This window comes from Thermobia domestica, chromosome 1 (genome assembly GCF_964235325.1).
Source record: "Thermobia domestica chromosome 1, izTheDome1.hap1.1, whole genome shotgun sequence".
NCBI lineage: Eukaryota > Metazoa > Arthropoda > Insecta > Zygentoma > Lepismatidae > Thermobia > Thermobia domestica.
Window position 1 is genome coordinate 354208666 of NC_137454.1, and position 24731 is coordinate 354233396.

General features: G+C 35.0%; 1 protein-coding gene across 1 annotated transcript in view; it reads left to right on the top strand.

Moving 5' to 3' along the window:
- LOC145668190 (sodium channel protein Nach-like) overlaps window positions 1-24731 on the top strand; it is a 141169-nt gene that overhangs the window by 16419 nt on the left and 100019 nt on the right. Inside the window, exon 3 of the mRNA XM_081735834.1 lies at window positions 2424-2508. Within this exon, the coding sequence (XP_081591960.1) occupies window positions 2424-2508 (85 nt within the window). The remainder of the gene's footprint in view (window positions 1-2423; window positions 2509-24731) is intronic.

Below are 24731 nucleotides of genomic sequence, written 5' to 3' on the forward strand. Positions count from 1 at the left end.
AATTTATTACAGAGTGTGGCTTTCGGATGTTAATATTAATAGTTATTTGCAAATTTATATTTCTGATTCCCATTAATATAACTATTTCTTTGATAACTCTGTTCTTTTGATAGTTATCATATAAAAGGCGACCTTAAAATAAAAGCAACAACAAGGCTGGTTAAATAACTCTTTAGGAAGAAAGAAAGTATATTTGTGATACCTTTAATGATGATTGAGAAAAAGGCAAATAAAAGGCTTTGTAAGCGATATTTATTTATTTATTTATTTATTTATTTTAGTCTTTTTTTACATGGCAAAATTAAGGTTAATCATGGCTTGTCTCTCACCTGACTATGCGATATAGTAGTATCATGATTGGTAATATAATAATAATAATAATAATAATAATAATAATAATAATAATAATAATAATAATAATAATAATAATAATAATAATAATAATAATAATAATAACAATAATATATATATATATATATATATATATATATATATATATATATATATATATGTAATACTCCTAGTCACACACACATACATGCATCACATCACATGCACATAGATTACTTAACTTACTAGAGATAAACACATAAAATAGTCACATACCCTTAGTGAACAAAAGAAATAAAAGGTATTAAGTACAAAAATCAGCATTTTTTCTGACATTAGTAAGTCTTGACAGGCTTATGGAGGATTTGCTCAACCTACTTCTTAAATGGGTTGATTGACTAAGATTGTCTTGTGTTTGATGGAAGGTCATTCTACGTAAGGATAGTGGATGCAAAGAACGAATTTGAGTAGAATGTTGACGAATGTAAGGGAAAAGAAAGGAATTTCTTTACACCTGACCTAGTATTTTGATGGCTGTGAGCATTTACTGGTTGCAAACGTTCAAATGAGTAGGAATGTGGTTGAAGGTGCAAAGTCTTAAAGAGAAGTGTGAGTCGATGCCAATATTGTCTATCGGCAAGTTTCAAAAGACCCAGCTTTCTGTTGTATGGAATTAAATGATTTGATCGTGGTACTGTGCTGCATGATAAAGAATGACTGGACGTTTTCGAAACGACGATTTGGACAAAGAATGAAAAGAATTAGCTGAGTAGAGTAGAAAACGAATAACAATATTTAGACGTGATAACGGACAAAGATCAATTTAAATTATTATTGAAAAGAGGAACTTCTTAAGGTATTGGATAATTAGAAATTGTGTCATGAGGGACGTGCTACGAAGTACTTTTGCAGGGAAGTGAGAAGAGTACTGCAATTGATGTAGAGTATCGAAACTGAAGGTAGCTGCGTCAACATAAAGGTATTAGATGGAAACTTTGGAGTATGGACGTTTCTCAGTTGACTCAAGTGACATGAGAGTAATGGCAGAACACCTATATGATGATTATGAATAAGATCACACTAAAGTATTACAGGATCCATCTTTTGCATATAATAGTGTGAGCACTTACATCAGTGTTTACAATCGCTGGTGGCTAATGAATTATTATACTGGGTTGGGTCCGTACTCTGGTGATAATTTACGCGTAATGAGAAAATGGCACGAATTGATCTTAACGAACCAGTATCAATTTGGTCGGAATTTAATTTAGCATCTCGTACACCAGCGACGCTATTTATCAGACTTGGTCATATACCATAATGGGATTGTATCACATGAGTTCCTGCCGACATCAAAACCCGGCTTCCTCACATCAAAGAATCATAGCAGCATATCTCACGGGTAATATAGCTGCTGGGAACAACTTCAAGAACCAGTACTTATTAAGAATTCATTCCGTATCACTATGATTCCCTTTCATAAGACAACTTGATATCCACATTAAATAATGAGAATTGATCGGGGTAACATTTATTGAAAAAGTATATTAAGGGAATACTAGATCCATAGTTTCCCCGAGTGGTATATAATCAGGTATGTGATTCATCGAAAATTTATGGGATATGTTGCATGTCTTTTTATTCTTTGCGATTAGTAGGCTGTTGTGTGATATTATGAATCTGGAGTCAGACGGTGTGAGACAGTTCAGTCAGGAAAATTTGTATATCCTTCTTGTTAGTTTGAAATCGTGAATACTTGAGTTCAGCACTCAATTCTCAAGGCTAAATATGCTGCAATATTTTCGTATTAACATTACTTTAGTGATTTCTGTAGTTTAATTTAACAAACGTGTTTTGAGTACAAATGTCAATGCATTCAGAAGTATTTTTCTCTTCAGTGGTTCTATTTATGAAGGCACCAATGCATATCAAAATTTAATAATATCTTACACTAGAACGATATTAAGGTCAGTATGGGAGAGTCAAATAATTGCTTTCAGTTAATGCATTATTATTGAGAATATTATTTTCATTATAAATCTTAGTTTACCAGTTGCTCCGTAATCTGCAGTTCTACTTTTCATACCTTTTAGGGAAGCCACAGTATATGATAGGATACCCCATGATATGGATCTCAATATCAGCTATTACTTTAGATGGGATGGCCAACCTTTACGGGTAAGTAATGGAGAAAACGTGAAAAAACTGTACGGTGTTGCAATAGAATAATTGTTTTAGTAAGGGCTTACCAAGTATATTTTATATAGCTTTATCACAAAATTTAATTATAATATTATATACGTTAATAGCAAATGCATATAACAAAGCACAGTAACAGAGAAGCACTTTCGTTAAACGTAGCGAGCTTTTATAATTCAAGCAGGAAACATTAGTTTATTTAGTGGCAATACCAACTAATTACAAGTTCTATGTTTACATTGACTAAGTTTACTTTAATGAATTAGTTATTCTAATGAGTTGTAGTATCAATATTATCCGACGATTACAAAATATCTATGTATAGTTTAAAATAGTAAGTAGTACCATTCTCTTCCAGCGTGAGATTAAGAACCCACGCGAGTACAAATCTTTGGTTTTAAATTCATTTTACGCATATTTTGAATTTACTTCTATGCTCATAAAATTTTCCAGTATACTGTAGTTTCCGATCTTTCGAATGTTTATCTTTTTCCTGTCCATGTTAGCGTACAGTTGAGTAATTATAAAGGGGATATAAAATAAAAAATCACTATATAAAAAATGTTCACAGAAACGTTACAAATCATTAGAATTAAAAAAAAGTAAGCTCGATTAAGTTAATTTTGCTAATCACGCTTTCGATGGATTCTGTAGTATCGAAGGAAGATATGGAATGTATAGTAAATAAGATAGATAAGGAATATCAGGAAGCGACAGAAGGAATTAAAATGTTGAATCCATTTTATTAAACCTACTGCCTAGAATGTGCCCAAAACATATTGTACTTTATTTAACCAAGATTACATACACCAAAATGGAAACAAACAGAAAATCCCTTATCTTGGTGCTCAAAGCATTGTACTACTACAGGGAAAACTAAAAGTGTGGTATAAAGGAAAAGGCAATTTAAACTCAGTCCAATTAGATGAGTAATTACAGTGAAGGAGTGTAATCTCATGAAACGTTTAACTTGTATTCAATCCCATTCACTTTTCCTTCTCTTGCTATTTGTATTTATTTGATTTTAGAGCGGTAGGAAATTTCTAAGATTGTAATATTCTTAAGAACTAAAAGAACATAATGACAAAGAAAATTTTGTTAAGATTTTCGTTCAATAAATATATATTTATTAATAAGGGACGAATGCGAACAGTGGCAGCTCGATATTTATGAAAATTGGTGCCCTGACTAATTGTGGATCGCTACTCATCGTAATGATAGTCACTCAGTAAGGAAATACCTTCTTTAACGGCCGTAAATACCTTCTTTAATAATACTTTTACCGAAATGTGACCGGGTGGGACTATGCCGAGTTATACCTCACAAATGCCGGAATAAGGCAGAAAATGAAAAATGGGTGCAAGTTACCTGATACCTACGGAAGGTGGACACTAACCAATAACAAAGCAGTTGTGTCATACTAGTAGTCTTGCCATCCCAGCAAAAAATTGTAGTATTTTTAAGGAAATAAAACCTACACCATTGATGGCATTAAACTTGAAAGAAAAGAAGCAAAATGTGGATTATGAGTGTCGCCAAATAAGGGAGATATAAGGTTCTAAATTTGAGAAATTACGGAGTCCGTACATACAAACGAACAAATGTACAACTAACTGTAATATGTACTTCTCCACAATTGATTGAGTTTAAGCCAATAGAGTTAAATATTCATAAGAATATGTGTGATATTGTTACTCAAACGTATAGTACATAAGAGAGCAATAGTATGAAGATATGCCCATAAATAAATAGAATAGCTGAAGAAAGAAGAAAACAATATGTTAATAATTTCTTCAGAAATATGAATTTAAATTATTTTTATCGTGGTCTAATGTAAGAAAAAACTCTTCCTTTATAAGCTTCGAAAATTGCAAAATTATTTGTGCTACTTCCCACAATATATATATCATGTATGAAGTTCCGTTCGATATAAAGCTCTTAAGTATCACACACATTTCAAATTCGAGTTCTGAAAGTCTGGTAGTTGGAAATACTTATCAGTTCATGCACACAATCGATAGGAATAACCAATGCGGGAGAAATCTCAAGTATTAATCTACTATTAAATTTATTTCTCCCGAATTTTACCGAAAGGATAAATTATTATGTAATTTCTTGTCTACCAAACAACTAACCAAATGAGTTTTGATAGAGGTGTCGCAGTGGTGAATTCCCTCTTAAGTTAACTCTGACTGCTTTCTAAGTTTTTCTACCTCGAATTTTTGGAAGGGTATGGATATTCCTGTCCATATCACGCATTGAAATCTTGGTCGTTGGTCTCAAAAGATCTATTCTTATAATAATGTCGCTTCGCATTAGACCGGGTACGGCACCCTCTATTTGTACGATAATTATAATTTGTACCGTTGCTATTATTATAATTTTTCCTATTTTCTATTATTATTCCGATAACGATTGGGCATTTTAGTTTGACACAAGCTATTTGACCATCGTACTCTTACTTTTTATTTGTGGTCTTCTCGGTACTAACCTGCCTAACATAAGTTCCGTTTTGAGTCTAATGCGGTCGTATACAAATATTTTCAATAAGTATATTTTCACAGTCCGCTAGTGCTCCTATACGCTGGAAAACACATATAAGTCGTTGCTGGAACGCTCCTTGTTCCACCAATGACCCACTTTATTTTTCACTACGTTACATGTGCTATATCGTTCATTTAGCCAAACCCCCGTTGTTCCACTTCAGGCACACTACCCGTTCTCTTGTTAAGAGAATTTCGTTCAGTTTTCTTCTCAGCTTTTCGATGTATTGTTCACGCAGTTGCTACTGTATGCAGATATTTGTGACCTTGAGGGTGCGGTGGTGAATATAAAAGAAGAAAAACTGTCTGTCAGGTTAGTATTTCCAGGAAAGTTTGATTGTCTTCTTCAAAGGTAAGTACTCTAATATACATATAAATAGAAAACTGGCTCATTATAGCTAAATGATTCAGGTTATGACGTGTCTAATCACCATGTTCCACAGGTGTCCCAATGGGCTTTTCGTTTAGAAAGAAGAAGCCAAATGCAACATATAGTGATTTCATTTGTTGGCATTATGCAGAGGCGTAAAGAAGAGGTGTCCGGGTCTGAATACAACAATTTGATATTTTTATAAATTAAGAGCATTACTTTAAAAATAGAAGAAAACATACGAGTATGTCGAAGAAGGGTTCAGACCCATCCTTCTAGAATTTTTTGCCTACGCTTCTGCTGTAAAGTTGACCAGTTTAGTGTGAAAGGGCTTCTTGTTTTATCAAGTTTACCTAAAGATGAAACACGAATGTTAGTAGGTAATGTTTTCATAAAATAATGTGATAATGCATAATAATAATAAATAATAAATAATAAGTAATAAATAATAATAATAATAATAATAACAATGAGGTAATGGATGAGGATTATATGGTAAAATTTTACATACGTGTTTCAGAATGAAACCAAAAGGAATACAAGAGGATGAAATAAGGAATATATTGGAAGAAGTGCATACATCGGGCAGTGAAATTGATATTCCATTCAGCGATGAAGATGGTAGTGATGATGAGTGGGAAGTTTTTTTCTGGTGTAACAGTTGCTAATATAATAGAGTCGTTACAAGCAGAAGCAGATAGCAGTGATAAAGAAGATGCAAGAACGTGGGCTTGTGGTAATAATGAAGAAAGTGAAACATCAAAGAAATCAAACAGAAAAACTTACAATTTGAAGTGGTCAAAGAATCGTTATAAAGAGCCAGATTTTATCTTTCAGCAAGCATTCTCTGACCCACCATATGAAGGGAAAACACCCTATGAATATTTTAAGCAGTTCTTAACAGATGATCTGTTAAAAATATATATCATAGCGGACCAATATTTATCATCTCCAAAAAGAAGGGAATACTTGACTGTAACTTGAAAGAAATAGAACAATTTGTTGGTGCGTACGTAATGATGGGACTTGTTATGATGCCCAATGTGAGAATGTATTGGCAAAGTGAAACAAGATGTCCACCGATTGCAGATGTTTTCACGAGAAATAGATTTCGAAAGTTATTAACGAATATCCATTTTGTAGACAACCTTCAAACTTCCGAGGAAACTAAGAGCGATAAATTGTGGAAAATACGTACTTTTTTGAACCCTCTGAGAACGGAGTTTTTGAAAATAGAATCGGAAGAATTCAACGCTGTTGATGAAATCAATATTCCGTTCAGAGGGCGATCATATTTGAAGCAGTACATTCCGTCTAAAGTTCATAGGTGGGAATTCAAAGTTTGAAGAAGAGCAGGAACGTCAGTATTTCTTCATGATTTTCAAATATACGAGGGTGCGTCGGAAGACAAAACTTGTCTTGATACCGGAGGAGATGTTCTTATGAAATTATGTAAAACATTACCTAAAGGTCAAAACTATAAAGTGATAGCTCACAACTTTTTCACCAGCATTCCCCTAGCACAAACATTAATCGAGCAAGGATATCGTTTTCTTGAAACAATCCGCACGAATAAACCGCAGAACTGTGAACTAGCTGACGAAAAGGATCTAAATAAGAATGGACGTGGCTCGTATGACTGGAAAACAAACAATCAGCATGAAATGTGTGTTGTACGCTGGTATGACAACAGGGCGGTGACACTTCTATCAACGTTCAACGGACCCGAACCTTTGGATGTAATCCTACGATGGGATCGAAAAGCAAAGAAACACGTTCAAGTAGAAATACCGAAATCTGTGCGAATGTATAATCTCCAAATGGAGGGAGTTGATTTGCAAAATTACCTTACTGCAAAATACAAGTATTGTATTCGTTCTAATAGATGGTATGTATTCATATTATTTCACTTCATAATGGTTTGTGTAGTGAACAGTTGGATCTTGTATAAGCGTCACTGTACTCAAAATGGTGTGAAACATATGTAGCTACGAGATTTCCAGTCAAGTATTGCACACAGTTTGCTGAAATGTGTCAAGACAATGTCTAAGAGGAGCCACTAATCTCCACGTAATGATCAACCAAGGAAAAGAAAAAGTCGCACATTGAAGCCTTCTGCAGATATAAGGAAAGATCATATTGATCACTGGCCCTTATGGACAGATGAACGACAACGATGTGCGCATTGTGTCAAGTATAAATCGTTTTTGAAGTGCTCTAACTGTGGTAAGCGTTTGTTGAGTTGAGTTGATTTTGAGTTTAACGTCCTGTTCAGCAGCGAGGCTATATGAGACCTGGACCTACTGATTAACGTGGAATCCGAACCACATGAGCTCCGGCCGGGAATCGAATCCGGGCCACCCACGCCAAAGGCGCGTACGCTAACCGCTTAGCCACGGAAGAGCTCTGGCAAGCGTTTGTGTCTCATAAAAGAAAGAAATTGCTTCTATAATTATGACAATGAATGATTTTATTTTGACTGATGGTGTTATTCCTTTATATTTTTCAGAATGCAGGACCAAATTTCTGAGGTAGTGAGCTAGAAACAGTGATGAAAATTTTTCGGAAAATTTTCCGATTCATAAGAACATACTCCACTTATTCCTACATCGTTGTTTAGTCGAGATGTGAGGTGGAAAATTTTCTTCTATATTTTTCCGGAAAATTTTCCGAGCTTAACAAATATCAGTGATTAAGTAACAGTTCGTCAGTATTCATAAAATTAATTGAATTGATATATAGAAATGTTAAAAAGTGAAAGATCTTTTAAAGAATCTGAAAATTTTCATAGCTTAGACAATTTTCAAATTTTTCATGAACCGAAAAATTCTCTCTCCTGTACAGTGATGAAAATCTTCCAATTCATAAAAACATACTCCACTTATTCCTACATCGTTGTTTAGTTAAGATGTGAGGTGGAAAATTTTCTTCTATATTTTTCCGGAAAATTTTCCGTTCTTAATAAATATCAGTGATTAGGTAACAATTCGTCAGTATTCATAAAATTGATTGAATTCATATATAGAAATGATAAAAAGTGAAAGATCGTTTAAAGAATCTGAAAATTTTCATAGCTTAGACAATTTTCAGTACTATGTAGGAACATGTGGAACAATTTTTCATGAATCAAATGAATAAGTGGAGTATGTTTTTATGAATCGGAAAATATTCATGACTTTTAATACATTGAAATTTTAAATAATAGAATGGGGTAATTGTACTCTACGAACTGGATGTGTGTTCTCTGCACTTTGCATACACACACACACACACACCCAGAGAGAGAGAGAGAGAGAGAGAGAGAGGAGTTGAATTGAGTTGATTTTAAGTTTAACGTCCCTTTCAGCAACGAGACTATATAAAACGGGACCAACTTATTAACGTGTAATCCGAACTACATGAGCTCCCGCTGGGAATCGAAGCCAGGTTGTCCATGCCAAAGGCGCGTACGCTAACCGCTTAGCAACGAAGGAACTCGCATAAGAAGAGGGAGAGAGAGAGGGAAAGACTGTGTAAAATTTTATTTCCCAACTTGATATATTAGAAAATTTTCCGGTTCCCGAAAGCTAATTGGAAAATTATAATTTGTTGGTGATTAAATTTTCTCTACTAAAATTCAATTTTGTAGCTCTATGTGCAGTTAAATATAGTGGAAAATTTTCCACCTAACATCACTATTCATAATATCCAAAATTGTCCGGCCTATGAAAAGTGTTTTCCACTTGTTTCTACATTGTGATGAAAATTTTCCGATCTATCAAAATTCCTTTCACTTGTTTCAACAGAGATATAAAACTTTCCGATTCATAAAAAGGTTGTTTTACTTTTTCCTTCAAAATAATGAAAACTTTCCGACTCATAAAAAGTTCTTTAATTTTTCAATATAAGGCAGAAAATATTTCGATTCATGAAAAATGGTTTAAGGTGTTTCTACATAGTACTGAAAATTGTCTGAGCCATGAAAATTTTCAGATTCTTTAAACGATCTTTCACTTTTCAACATTTCTATACATGAATTCAATCAATTTCATGATTGCTGAGGAATTCTTACTTGATTACTGATATTTTTTTACAACGGAAAATTTTCCGGAAAAATATAGCGGAAAATTTTCCGCCTCACATCACTACCTAGAATAGAACACAGGGTAGATACTGCTTTGTTTGGGATTCCTAATAATGAAAACGACAATAAGCGTATAGGGTATTTATCCAAAGTTAAAATAATAATAATAATAATAATAATAATAATAATAATAATAATAATAATAATAATAATAATAATAATAATAATAATAATAATAAATGTATAACACTGAATCCAATAAATACATAAATAATAAATAATAAAATTAAGTAAAATGATTTATTTCCCTATACTTATAATAACGACATTTGCTTTCAGAATAGTGTGCTAATATAATAGCTAATATAATAGTGCTAATTAATCGGAATTTTATAATTTTTACTATTTTTGCGACAGCCCAAACTTCACCAATCGATTTTTGTTAAAATAATGTTACTGAATATTATATCGATTTTCATTGCTTCTGCTTGCAGAAGCTACGTGGAGGGAGCTATCATTTAGTTACAAAATAATGTTTCTCTTATCTCATAGAAATATCTGGCACGTTAATACATAATTTTCGTTGAAACTGCTCCTTTAACTAACTGACTTAACTAGTCCCCCAAGTTATAGATTGTTTATGCAGCTGAAATTTGCAATACTGTTGATTGCTTAATTGATTGGTTCATAATCGTTTAGAGTCTCCTTTCATCAATGAGGCTATATGAGATGTGGACTTACAGTTTCAACGTGCAATCTGAACCACTGTTCAATACTCTCCCCCCGGGAATAAATCACCAAACACGATCGTGGTCGCTTGCCAGCCACTAGACCAGTGAGGAGGGCTTGTAATATTGTTCTCTAATGATTTTTATTGGCAATAAGTTATAGGTAATTTTATTATTGTTTTGTCAGCGTAACGAAAATGTCCAAATTACAGTATGATACACTGATTGTGATGTGATAATGCAAGTATTGAACCATTGTGTGGTTCACAATCTAGGTTGCACTTCCTGGACCTCTGTCACCAAGTCAGCCTAAGGCATTAAAAATGAAAGTGTTATTGCTGTGAAGAATGTTAACTTTTCCCCACCCCAGCCCCATTGTCAAGAAACCAACTACCCAATCCCGAGTCAGTGCATCGAAAATCGATCTACAACCGATGAGAATTTTGTGCTCGGGAACTGCATCAATTAGTAAGTACAACAAAATAAGTATAATCCCAGGCGTGTTAAAAGCAGGCCTTCACATTCAAGTGTTATCATATTGCAAAACCCCGCAAAACAATGTGGTGCCCCGTAGATAATAGATATATATCCGAAACCACGCTTCAAAACCATACTTCTAAATTGTTTTCAGTCTTTTATCAAAATAACTTCGGCGTACGATCCAGAGCTCTATCAAATAAGTATGATGTAATCACAATCTCTGAAAGTTTTTTTACAGACTGTCATATTGATCGCTATTTTTTTTATAAAAGATATTAAGTTTTTCAAGACAGATATATTGAACTATCAAATACTTATAAGGGAATAATTATAATTTGTGTAATTGTCAATCTTTCCAGTCTCTCACTAAATATGTCTATTTATGCATTGTACTTACATTCCTACGAATGCAAATGTATGAATTGTTTTATGAATTGTTGAGAGTAATGTTCCAATAGGAAGTAGCATTCTTTGCATAGAAGACTTTAATATAAATAAAAAAAAAATGAAATGAAATCTTTAAGTTTAACGTCCCACGGTTATGCCGGTTAGGCTAAAGCAGACGGTGATAATGAGAAATGAGTGAATGGTGGAATGAAGAAAGTGGGAGGAAACGAGAGAACCCCGAGAAAACCCACGAGCACCGTGTTTGTCCACCACAAAGTTCACACGGCGCGAGCTGGGATCGTGCCAGTGACCCCAAGCACCTGAGGTGAACGCTCTACCACTGAGCCTCCGCGTCCCCATTAAAATAAATCAAATAACAAGTTTAATTTTGACCTACTTTCAACAAATAAATGTAAAGTCTTAAATCACTTTATGTCCCAGTATGACTTCAAGTCCCATAACGACATTAAAATAGTAATGGTCGAACACTTGACTTAGTACTTTCAAATTGTATTGACATTTCTGTAATAAAAGTGTTCTCTTCTTTCTAATGAAGACAGGCAGCAAACAGTTTTACATATCTCTTTCTCATTTAATCACCTGCAGAAACATAACAAAGAAGTTAAGTAATCCGGTTTTAATTTTAGAAACGCAGATTTCCAAAAGACGTACATAGAACTCCCTAAAGCAAACTCGGAGGGCCTTTCGCAAACGAATGATGCAAATATTGCATTAACTAACTTCTATCTAATGATTAACAACATATTTTCTGTGTGTGTTCCAACCAAAAGACATATCAGCGGAAGTTATCCATATGTTGTTTTACTTAAAGTAAAATTAAGAAAATAAAATTCAAGACGTACCACTATAACAAGTGGAAAAAGGGATCAATAAATGTACTTTGTCATCGCGATCAATTTCAAACAGTGCCTAAAGAAATAAAATATGATATAAAAATAACCCAAAAACTTTTATTTTAAATTCAGAAAGCGCTATCGGAAGAGGCCCAAGGCAGATCTGTCCTTTTATTAAACACTAAACACATTTGTTATCAAGCACCCTTACACAGAATGGCCATGATATCTACCTTGCCAATGAAATAACATAGGAATTTGCACATTATTTTCATTCAGTTTACAACAATGTACCCATCAGATAAAACGTTGACTCTTTGCTTTCTAATCGAACCGAATGTAATATACTAAACAATATTCAATGAGATGAAATAAAACTCGAAGAAATAGAATATGCTATACGAGCGTTGAAACCAAAGGCATCTTGTCCTGATAACATTCCTCCTTATGTTCTGAAAGGTTGCATTAATGTATTTAAATAGCCACTAAACCTTATATTTAACATTTCTATCAGAACAAATACTTTCCCAGATAAATAGAAAGTAAGTTTAGTTGGTCCGTTACCTTAATCTGGAAACAAGAGAAAAATAGAACATTTCAGACAAATAGCTATTCTTTCGCCCTTTGCCAAAATTTTTGAAAGTATGTTTTGTGCACGAATTATAAATAATAAAAATCCGTTCTTTCAACTTCTCAGCACGGCTTATTGCGTAAGTGGTAGATCTAAATTGAGATCTACTTCTACAAACTTATCAATTTTAATAAATTTTATAGCAACAGAATTAGGCATGGGCGATCAAGTAGATGTCGTTTCGACCGATTTTAGCAAGGTATTTTTAGTCGTTGATCATGATGTCTTGTTAGTAAAAGTAGCATCTCTGAATTTTTCGAAACAAATAATGGAATATCATTTATCATACTTGCATGACCGAAAACAATATGTTTCATACAAAGAGTATGTAACTGAAAGGTTTAATACCATATCGGAAGTCCCTAAAGAGTCTAATCTACGTCCCCCATTGTTTCTTCTTGTTATTAATCATATTCCTCTGTGTATAAAAACTTCTCAACTTCTTTTTTTCGCCGACGATCTAAATTGTCTTCCAACGTAAGTTCAATTGATGACTGCGTAAATCTTCAACAGAATCTTCAGAGGGTTCAAATATGGTGTTTCTAGAAACAATCATTATTTTTTAAAGTTAATTCTGTAGTAGTTTCTTTATTTATTTACGTTCCTAAATTCTGATAAAAAAATAGGCCTATTAACCCCATTAGCAAGGCGCCGGCGGATAGCTGGCGGACCTCAAGCGACATCAAGCCACGAAATGGCGGACCGCTGGCGGCTACCGTTGGCGGATCGTCAACGAAATTACACTTATACCGCCAGCGAATCGCTGGCGGTTTTAGGGCTGACCTCGCCATAGTTCCGCTTTGAGTTCGCGCTTATCCCGCCAATGCTCTCTCTCTCTCTCTCCATATATATATATATATATATATATATATATATATAGGGACAGTGCAAAAAAAAGGAGGCTCCGGATCTGGTGAAGGTTCCCTTTTACCCTTTCCTATATATATATATATATATATATATATATATATATATATATATATATATATATAGAGAGAGAGAGAGAGAGAGAGAGAGGGGGGGTTCGCTAAGCTGCATGGTTAGCGCGTCATTCCGGATTCGACTCAATTTCAGCTGGAGTTCGAGAGTTCCAGATTTGTAAGATCGGACTAGCATAGTGAGGCAATTGGGGAGTTACCTTAAGTAGGATATACAAAAAGAAATCCAATTAGGCAAGACAGAAATAACGGCGCCTGGAAGCGAAGCTGATACGCAGATAGGAACCACAAAGTTCAACATGCGCCATCTGGTTACGTGGCTCTACAGCAAGGAACAGCTATGGTCACAAGGTAGTGCACTTTAACTGGGTGATTCGTGATCAGCACATCAGCTCCTAGGCCATTATTACTGACTTACTTAACTGAATGTACACATACACAGTTTTGAAATGTAGGCGCGGTGGCTCAGTGGTAGAGCGTTCACCTCCGGCGCTTGGGGTCCCGGGTTCAAACCCTCCTCCCACTTTCTTTATTCCGCCATTTCATTCATCTCTCATCATCACCGTCTCCTTTAGCCTAAATGGCATAAGAGTGGGACGTAAAACTCAAAGATTTCATTTTATTTCAGTTTCGAAATGTAAAGAATTTCCAAAAACACTTACCTTACAGTGATAGGTTGTAGTCTCCTTAAGATATAATCGATGTACCGAATTCTTCAGAATACATGGTTTTCCCCTACTCTACGTAGTTACCTCTTTCCTGTGGCCCAAATTAGAAGAACAGAGAGGGTTAAAATTTATTGAATTTCTTCCGAGTTTATCCACCCGTAACGAAAGTAAATATAATTCGAAACCAAGGTTCATGCAGATGATAATGATGCACGAACCACGAAGGTAAGGTAATTAGGGACGGGCTAGCTTTCTTTGAAAAACACCTTACATTTTGATTACATGGCAACGTTAAAATTTAAATGGGTTAACCAGAAAAAGTTTTCAGCAACTCCTTTTACAAATCGTGGCACAAATATTAGAATCAAACTTTCAAAAAATATATTAAACGAGACATAAAACCCATTTTGTGTAGGGAGTACAAAAACATTTATTTTAAATATAACAAAGTAGTTTACTCACGATGTTCGAATCACAGTACTCACACAAAAGCACGGAACCCGTGGAACACTAATAAGCAAGGGTAAGTCGTATCCTAATAATATATGTGGTTAAATGTCCGGAGTGATTCACCAAAATCTTTATGCAAGAAAAGAATACATTTAAAAAAAAAACAAATATGCATATTCCATTCTCGTAAGTAGAAAATAAACATTACAAAAATGGCAATCTCAATCCTTGTACAGGATTTGCAGTTATTAATTCTGTGACCTACAATCATATCTTTGGTGATTTAAGTAACATCAATTTTTTTTTTAATTTTACTTTTGAGAGTTTGTTTAAATTTTCTCCTCGCCCGATTGCTCTATATACATCCAGAGATTATCCTACTAGTCATGACCCCCATTTTGAGAAACACTGTTTCCTACAATCACTGCAATGGGAGTCCTTAGGGAACTAGCATACAGTTTTAGGGGGTTATGAAAATATAAAATAGTTTTTCTTCTACTATATATTTATTAAATGGCATTATTTTATATAACAGCTTTTATTCCGTATTACAAATTTTACTGTTATTCTTAGAAAAGGAAAATTACATACATAGTTTACAATACAAAATAATTAAGACGTCTGCAAGAGATGAACATTAGCTTCGCAAATATTCCGAAGAGATGACTTGCACAGCTTATGTTCACCTAACGCAAAAACACTACTATCATCAAGGTTGACCTCACACCAAATGAAACTTTTCGTTTCGCAACACTTTCAAATAAGGTCCGATTTTATTTTGATCTTATAGTAGACAGAAACACCTGCGTATGTTGCAGCATTATTTCTTTGAAAATGTTGCGAAATAAAATGTGTAATTTTGGTGTTTGGGTGACCTAAGGAAAAATATAAACAAAATTCTTTCAAACGAAAACAATTTTAAATCTTTCTTCGTTGTGCTGTTTACAGTATGTGATGTTAATTGTAAGGAAAGGTGTTGAGTTCTAAAGACAGATACTAAGAAAAATATTTAGATAGTAGCTTAACCCGCGTCAGGTACCATGGGGTCAATTTTGACCCCAAACACTTATACTAACAAATATCCTTAGGTAAACCCGAGCACAAGTCTGTAGTAAGCATAATTTCTGTCTGAAACCAAAGTGAAAATACAAAAAAGGGCTAGAAGCAATTTCGAATAGCCTATATTAAAAGTTACAGCACTGTGAAGAACACTGGGGTCAATTTTGACCCCATGGTACCTGACGCGGGTTAAAATAATTTATGCCTAAAGAAAGACCACAAGGGACAAAATCCATAGTGATGCAAAAAAAGATTTGTGACAACTTAAGGAAAAGGAGAGGTAATTTTGTGGATTATGTATTGAGACTCAAGTATAACCTTAATATTAAATAAGCGTGAGACGACTAACAGTATAAGTACAGTAACAGTAACAGTAACAGTTTTACCTAGTGGAAGCCCATCAACATTGATTTTCAGTGATACACACGAAGTCGCGCTTCGTAAACCAGAAGTAATGGATCTTTGTATTCCTCTAGAGAGATCCAAATAAAAGAAATTACCACCACAAATTTGTCTGACATCTACTGAGTTTATTACTCCCCTTGTGAACACTGTTCTGGCGTCTCTAGGTAAATCTTCATGTCCATGTTTCCTCAATATTAATAATAATTGATTAACACACCCATACGTTAAGTTATTTTTAATAGCCCACCTTCTCAAATCTTTTTCTATTACACTAGTATGAACTGTAGACGATCGACCACAGTAATCAACAAAATTACCTCTTCTCACATTATTAATCAGATCGTCAGGAATGTTACGATCATTACTTGAACTACCAGCACTAAGATCTTGACAGAATTCTAGATCACTATAATCCGAACTCAGATGTGAAATGTCAATGGTTGCATTATTAAAAGTTTCAGTACCAGTTGATGTAGAAGGGGCTTCTACATTAATACCTGAGTTTGTATTACTAACACACTTGCTCATCACTACCTGATGGTTAATTCCTGCTTCCTTTTCTACTGAAGACATATGTGAGTTTACTGATTTCCTTATATGATAATATTCTTTGTTTTTTATTGTACTTAATTTGCACTTAGGCATTTTAATTTAGAACAAAATCTTCTTTTACTTACTGCCAAATATTTTTCTATTAACAAAAAGATTGTTTAAACGTATTCACTATTGGTATTCAGAAATATTCCGGCACTTCACTAATAGGTGATTTTTTTCTTCTCGCTCTGCCACCGCGTCTGTCGACAGCATTTTTAAACCATCGTGCCGTTATTTTGTCTATGTCAAAATCTGAAAGGCTCTTCAGTGTTTTGTGAAATACTTCTGAAAAATAAAAAATAAATAAGTAGAAGGAGTGAAAGAAAATGGTGTTTGGTAACTAAACAACATGAACTAATTAGCATGCAAATTTTTTAAACAGTCAACATTTTAAATTAATGAATATATGTAGAATTTATACTATGAAAGACTGTAAACTGCACTTAGTTGTTTGTACTTTCTCCAGCTTCTGTGACATTTTTTTAGATACAGTAAAAGTTCCCTTAACGAACACTTCTCTATACCGGACACGTCCATTATATGGACAAATGTATTTCGTTCCGGGAAAGATATAGTTTATTCTTATGGCAGAGAGCCTTCCCTTTTACGGAAACACTCAGATGCAGACAGGACAGTCTTGCTGTACCCACACAATTACATTAACCTCTTCATAACTGACAATTTTTTCAGCCTGTACGTATTTATGAAGAAAATACTTTATTTAATTTTATAATCTTCTATTCCGTTTCAATAGATCCAACAGTTAGAAGCAAATTTTGATCACAAGCTAGTGCAAATGACTACACGACAGACAACTATTGAAGTATTCTTTTCCTAAGAAGTTCACAAACCGCCATGGGTGGTTGGTTCTCTCTTAGTAAACTCTTCTTCGGTTACTTCTACTTTTACGTTCGTCATTAATCACATTAAGAGACTTCTATAGAAGTGACTTGCACTTGAAAGAAAAATGACCCTATAAGCATTATGTTTTGTAGTACACGCCCATATAAACAAATCCCCCAGCGATTCTAACACTGAGTACAGTATTTCGATATTAGCCTCTGTTAGAATCACACAGTGGGGCTTACAAGATTGTAATGTTGGTACGTCCGTCCGTTATTCCGCTCGGTAACTCTTAAATAATGCGAATTTTTAAATTCTGCTTTATGTAATCACTAGTAGAGTAATTATCTAGGAGGAATTCGTTAATGAATATCTCTTATTTGCAGACAAATAATCATATCCATCGCGATCCGTTATTCAGAGGTTTCATTATATATTAAAGAATTAACTATAAATAATATCTGCATAGTCTCGAATTAGCACTTTTGTCTAACAGTTAACTTAATGACAAGTTTCCTAGTTTTCATCTGAGTCCTTCTTTCCATAGCTTTAATTCTTCACATCCAGTGAATCCCATGCTAATAAAAGAAATCAGTTTTGAAAAAAGAAATCACTGCGTAGCAGTGGTTTTGATGGCCCTGATAATCAGGGTTACCAAATTCCACGAAGTAAAGAAAGAGGATATTAACAAATTCGAGAAGTTTCAAAATGAAAACTTGAAAACAATTTATGAAACTTAATTTTGTGTTTGATGCTAACGGAGTGTGTATTATGATACAAGAAATCGCTGGATAAAGAAACTGGGAGTCAATTCTAGCACACGGTGTTCGCCAAACAATTACAAAACTCACTTGGTGCGAGCGAGATCGAACATGGGGCCTCAAGCAGAAAAATCATACTTTGAACAGAAGCGCTACGTCTTACATAGCTATTGCTGAAGAGGGACATCGCACTCTAAAAGCAGTGTATAAAGAAACGGCGCTCCATGATATTAAAAATATTACAAAGTGAAAAATTGGAACTGGACCGAGAATCAAACCCGGGTCTCCAGTGTACCATCCGTTGCGTAAACACTGCGCCAGCGAGTCCTCTTTTCGGAACAATCACAACTTTTCACTCTTAATGTTTGGTGTTGTTTTCGCAGTAATTCAATGTCCGTCTTGAACACCTAAAACGGATTGCACATTTCTATTAACAGTCGGATATGAATGAAGCGGGGGGGGGGGTCAGAGACTGATCCCACGCAATATTTTTGTCAATATCTCTGTTAATTTTTCCATTAAAATTTTGAGCATTTGAGACATTTATTTTGAAAATATATTTCACCCGACGGCAAATATACCAGTTTGGCATGCTCAAATTAATGTTTTCAAAAACAAATTCAACTCATAAAATCTACTGCTCACATCTTTTTAAAAATGAATGACGAGATACGAATCGACTACATGGAGATATTTTATCGTAGGTTATACGTACTGTAGTTTTCAGTGTATTGGTAGAAGTGTTTATATGCGCGTATGTACAGAAACAATAGCTCACGTACATGTATCGTAATTTCATGTAAATATTTGAAGAGCTAACAAACACATTTACTTTCGTTCCTTTACTCAGATGTATAGAAATATAATGGGGTCAGTAACTGAACCTTCCCCCTTCATTAGTATATATTAAAGTAATAATAACATTGATATGCGACTGTTAAAGATGGAAGAAGAAATCGGTTGTGAAATTTTGTAGACTAGTAGTACATCTAGCAAAAACATGGTAAATATGTCAAAAATTACAAAAATAGGTTCTTCTTCCATATTTAATACGAAAAAATATAGTAATAATACGTTCTAGAAGCGTGAGGAAAATAACTACCTTTAATAACAAGTAGCAGATTAGATTTCCCAAAAGGAAACTTTCCATTAGCCCCAGAAAGATTTGTAGATACGGCTACATCATTCGTCATTAAGGCAAATAACATTCTTGCAATTGCATGCTTAACAATCGGGATACAAAGAAGAATTTTATACAATTCGTCGCAAAATATTTTACACTAAAGGCATTTGTATTCTAGTTTTGCAGTGCGATAAATATTCCCAGAATTCAAGCATCATGCTTGAAGTAGCAGTAGCAATCTCAGGTTAGTGTATATTTTACTATGATATTTGAAACAAGTGATCCTACATTACATTACATAATTATTAAAAAACAGCGTAAACAACAAGTATATCATATATGCCCTTAAAGTGCAGTCGAGAATAAAATGTGATATAAAGTGATTGAGAACATACCTATGGATGATGGTTGAAACAGACCAACTGGAGGATCCTGAATGCCATTATTTTTGCCAAATAGCGGATGGCTCGCTAAGTCTTCATCTGAACTTATGTTCTCCTCACTGTCAGTCTCGTGAAAATAACGACGAGTTTTCCTACGTTTTCGTGCCTTGCGCTTTCTTTCGTTTTCTGTGTCGGCGGTAGTTGCTAAATCTGAGGTTTCGACTGCAAGTACCTCTTTCTCTCTTGCCTTTCTGTAATTGTCTGAAATTGAAAAAAAAACAGAGGAAATAAGTTCGTTATTATTTATCTCCAATTAACAGTAAGTTTTTTTTATATATATTCCATTAATATGAAATACCACGAATTCATTACTTGAACATCTATGTAACGGAAGGTTATACATAATTTGGACAGAATAACGTGAACAGTAGTCGGAAACAACTTAAAATTTCAAGCGTTATTCCACAGCATGTATTGCGATTGGCGAGCATGTTTTTTTGTTATTCGTGTAGACCTCGTTTACCTGTTCTCACTACCAATTATGAACGGTATGATTCTGTGACACTGTGGGAGATTATGATTTTCTCCAAGGAGCATTGTAGGCCTACTCTTGCCTAGAACGATGACTATTCCTTTGAGATCATTTTATAGAGCAACGTCCTTCCTATGGTTCAACCCGATCTGTCTGCCTGTCACATGGTTACTATTTTCACAACATGGTTTACACAGCATCACGATTGACTTTCGTGCCTCCCTAGGGTTCCACAATCGCCAGATTTCAACGTCATCGAGGCATTAAGGTCTGTTTTAGAAAACTTTATTCCGTCTAGTTTTCGTCCACCCTCATCCCTGAAAGAAATGGAGCATACTATTCCAGAGTGCTATTACATATTATTAACCACGAATCAGGATTTATGTGAATCAATTCTTTGTTTAAACCAGGCTATTTTGGCCGCAAAGAGGTGTTTCTCATATATGGCATTTATACTTTTCAGTCTTTCGAGTTGTTTACATTATTCTGTTTCACTATTTACAAAGATGATACAAAGCGGAGATGAAAAACCAACTAAAATGACAACGAGAACAATGTAAATACACAAATTTAAGGGGAAACTACCCCCTCCCAAGTTTTGTTCGGTAGGAATTTCGAGTCACTTGATTATGATTCGTGATTTCTAACTGTGACGAACGGAAATGATTAGTACGTTGTTGGCTGTGTCCACATGAAGTAAGTAATGCTGCTAATCTGGTGTTTATATTTTTGGCATTTGTTCCGAATCGCCCAGCCAGTTGCACACACACTTTACTGACAAACAGTTAGGTTACAAGATATAGCTGAGCGAGTAAAGGGCGTGAGAGGCCCCGCAGGGCTTTTTTTTTTAACCTTTATTACAATCCGCACAATCACAGACGTAACGCTGCCATGATAAAACCTTTCTATACATTTTTTTTTTCGTTTATTGCATTTTCCCACGGTCACGATAGAGCCATGATTGTTTCCGAATCGGTACTGCATCCCACTGAATCGTTTCAAACGATTACGTCGAATTAAAGTTAACAGTTTCGAATGCACTGAATGATGAATACGAACCATTAATTTCTTTATATGAATCTATGTTCCGGATTTGTCATTTACAGCAGTTTTGGAATTGTTAGTTTTGTTTTCGACTGATCGTGTGGAACGGTACACTGAGTAGCAGTACCGGATCCGAAGGCATGGAAGGAGTTGGGTGAGATTCTTTCTTTCTCATGTTAGAAAAATAGAATTAATAATAATAATGTAAATGAAATAGATAATGCCCTACGGATCTCACAATACGCTTCAATGATATGCTCTATGAGTTGAAAGGGTGGTTATTGATATATCCCTTTTTATTAGTGAGGTTTTCAGAAACGTGGACCTACAGTTTAAAGTGAAATCTGAACGACCATAGCGCGTACTACTACTACTCCCACCAGGGTCCTCCGCTCCAAAGACGCGTGCTTCCAGGTTTTCTTTTGGCTCCCCAGTCGAAATAATTGATGAAAAATTATAGTTCTTTCACTACTTTTCTTTTTATTGTTTCCTAAATGATTTGCGCTGGGCGACATGAAAATATGTTACTTGACATAGATAAAATTCAAGGAGGCCCATGAGAAGTAATTTTTGAAAATTACTTTTTTTTTTACGATTTGCGTACAAATACCGTTCTGAACGTATGGCATAAAAACTACAATGTGAAACACACATAACTTCTGCTAGGTGGCCATTAAAAAGCACGAATGCTAACTAACTGAAACTGTTTCAAAGCGAAGCTGGAGGGCCCACGCTATAGCTCAGCTCGGGAGTGCATCCGAAGGCCGCAGGCACGTCAACGATGGCAGGTATACGCATAAGCGAGCATAGTAAAAAGAAATGGGTTTTGACAATGATAGAAATCTCAATGGCACTTGTCATGGTTTCATACTAGTAACGCGGGAAGGCTCTAGAACACAAGTCCCCCAATATAGGTTAGTAGCTAGAATAGTTCCTTTCAGAACCGAAGAGAGAAGGGGGACGTGTTCTAGAACCTTACCTAGCAACGCTCCACTTGTAAACATAAAATGAAGATTAACTGTATACTGTGCAAAAATCCGTTTTCCGTGCAAAACAGCATCCAATAGAGCCACCTTTCATATGCACTCATTTATTTCATACGTCGTAAACCACTTGTAATGATTTTACACTAGTACCGGTAATTCAACATCTGTACAGCTAAAATACTGGTATATTGCTCTATATTTAATTCTATCGCCTGCAGAAATGAGATATCTTATAATGCAAAGTATGTACATTTTACCTGTAAACCTTCAAAAATGTGGTGCGCCATACGTAAACCAGTACCAACACATGTACTAGCCATTATGAATTGGAAGACTTGACACAGAAATTATGTAAGTCATACGTGAATTTAACACTCCACTCGATTTAACATTGGCTTGGGGGCGCGATGGCTCAGTGGTAGAGCGTTCACCTCCGGTGCTTGGGGTCTGGTTCGACCCCAGCTCGCGCCGTGTGGACTTTGTGGTGGACAAACACCGTGCTCGTGGCTTTCCTCGGGGTTCCCCTGTTTCCTCCCACTTTCTTCACTCCACCATTTCACTCATTTCGTTATCACCGTCTGTCTCCTTTAGCCTAACCGGCATAACTATGGGACGTTAAACTTCAAGATTTCATTTCATTTTTTTAACATTGGCTTTTGGATTCCAAAAATTCTAATTTTGTTTTTACTCGAAGGTACTAGACCTGTTAACATGTCATGAATACAATGTGGCTACCCCAAAATGAAATAGTATTGAGTCGGATATGTCCTTGTACACTCAATACAGTAGCAACAACATAGGTAAACACAATTCGATTTGTCCGGAGTAGTGCATTGGAACACTGAATAGTGTTCATTCTACACTAGAATTATTCCTTATGTACAAGGGCATATATGTTACCTTAATAATGCAATACATACCGATTCATCCAAAAATTTGATAAAACAAGACTTCTGCCATATACATGGAACATTACGAGACAACTAGAAGTGAAATTACCGCCGGTATCGTTACTGCCTCTTTATATTAAACAGTCTGTGCTTCCGTTTTGTATTGTAAATTTCATCGGAATAAGGACAATAACTATGAATCTATCATAATATATAAAATGAAATATACTTACTGCAGGTGTAAAGCTTCTTTATCTTGTACTGTTTCCAGGATTGCTCAGGATTGAACTGAAATTTACATATCGATTAAATATATTCGAATTTTTACCAGTTGTTGGCCATGCATATTTGTACTCTGTGCCTTGTTCTACAATCCAACAATCTGGTACTGTAGCTAAACTATCATCATCAAAGCAAACAACTGAAACTAAAAAGCACATAATGTAATACTGTACATACACGAATGTTATACTCTATAAACACAATGTCTTGGAAAATCCCACACGCGGACTGTTATAGACAATTGACAAACGCAAAGCGAATACATCGAACCGAAGCTTTCGGAACAAGGCGGCAAACCAGACGGCGGTCCGTTGTGCATATATCGCCTCTTAGTCAGAAATGACCAATCGCTGGGTATCCGCCTTCGGTCCGAATACGAAATCTAACCACCAAACGCACTAGCGACAGCAGCCCGAATACCGAAACTGATCCGCATTTGCTTACACATTCGAGCGGCCGTGCCGCCGTTGTAGACGGAGGACCGAAAGCGCGTGGCGGCATTTGCTAATGGGGAAGTGATATGACACCTCTATGATTACCGGGATGGTATAGTCTTAGTGCGGTTTATTTATTTAATTTTCCTTTTTTTAAAATCTGGAGCCCGAAAATAGTGTTCCCAATTGTGATCGAATTAACCAAGTCCATTAGATTACTTCCACCTTACTTTCAAGCAATAACAAGCCCAATGATGCCATTTCGAATCACAAATTTTTATAATCATAAATCTAATAATAATTCATGCCGTTTCCACATGTAATCATAACACTCTTCTTTCGGGTCAATCTCATAATTTGATACCTCTACTTGCTCGCGGTGAAACAAGACAGAGGATCTAGGACGTGGCATCATTGCAAGAGGAAATACTGTCAACATATGTTTTTCCAACTCACAAAATAAATCGGTCTGGAAAGGGTTAATTCGTCAGGAGCAGCCTCTACTTTTAATTATGTATTTAAAGGCATATTCTTCTGTTAAAATACATTACATATGCACATGTCTTAATTAAGGCCAAGTTTAAGAGTACCGTACTAAGACTGAAAATTTGAAAGTATGCGTTGTTTATAGCCTTACTTTATTAAAACAACGCCAAAGAAAATTGAAAGTTAATGAAAACTTAATTATGATATAACATCAGTTTGAATCAAGAAGTTATGTATAATACTTTTGAAAATGGTAAGCGTAGTGTGG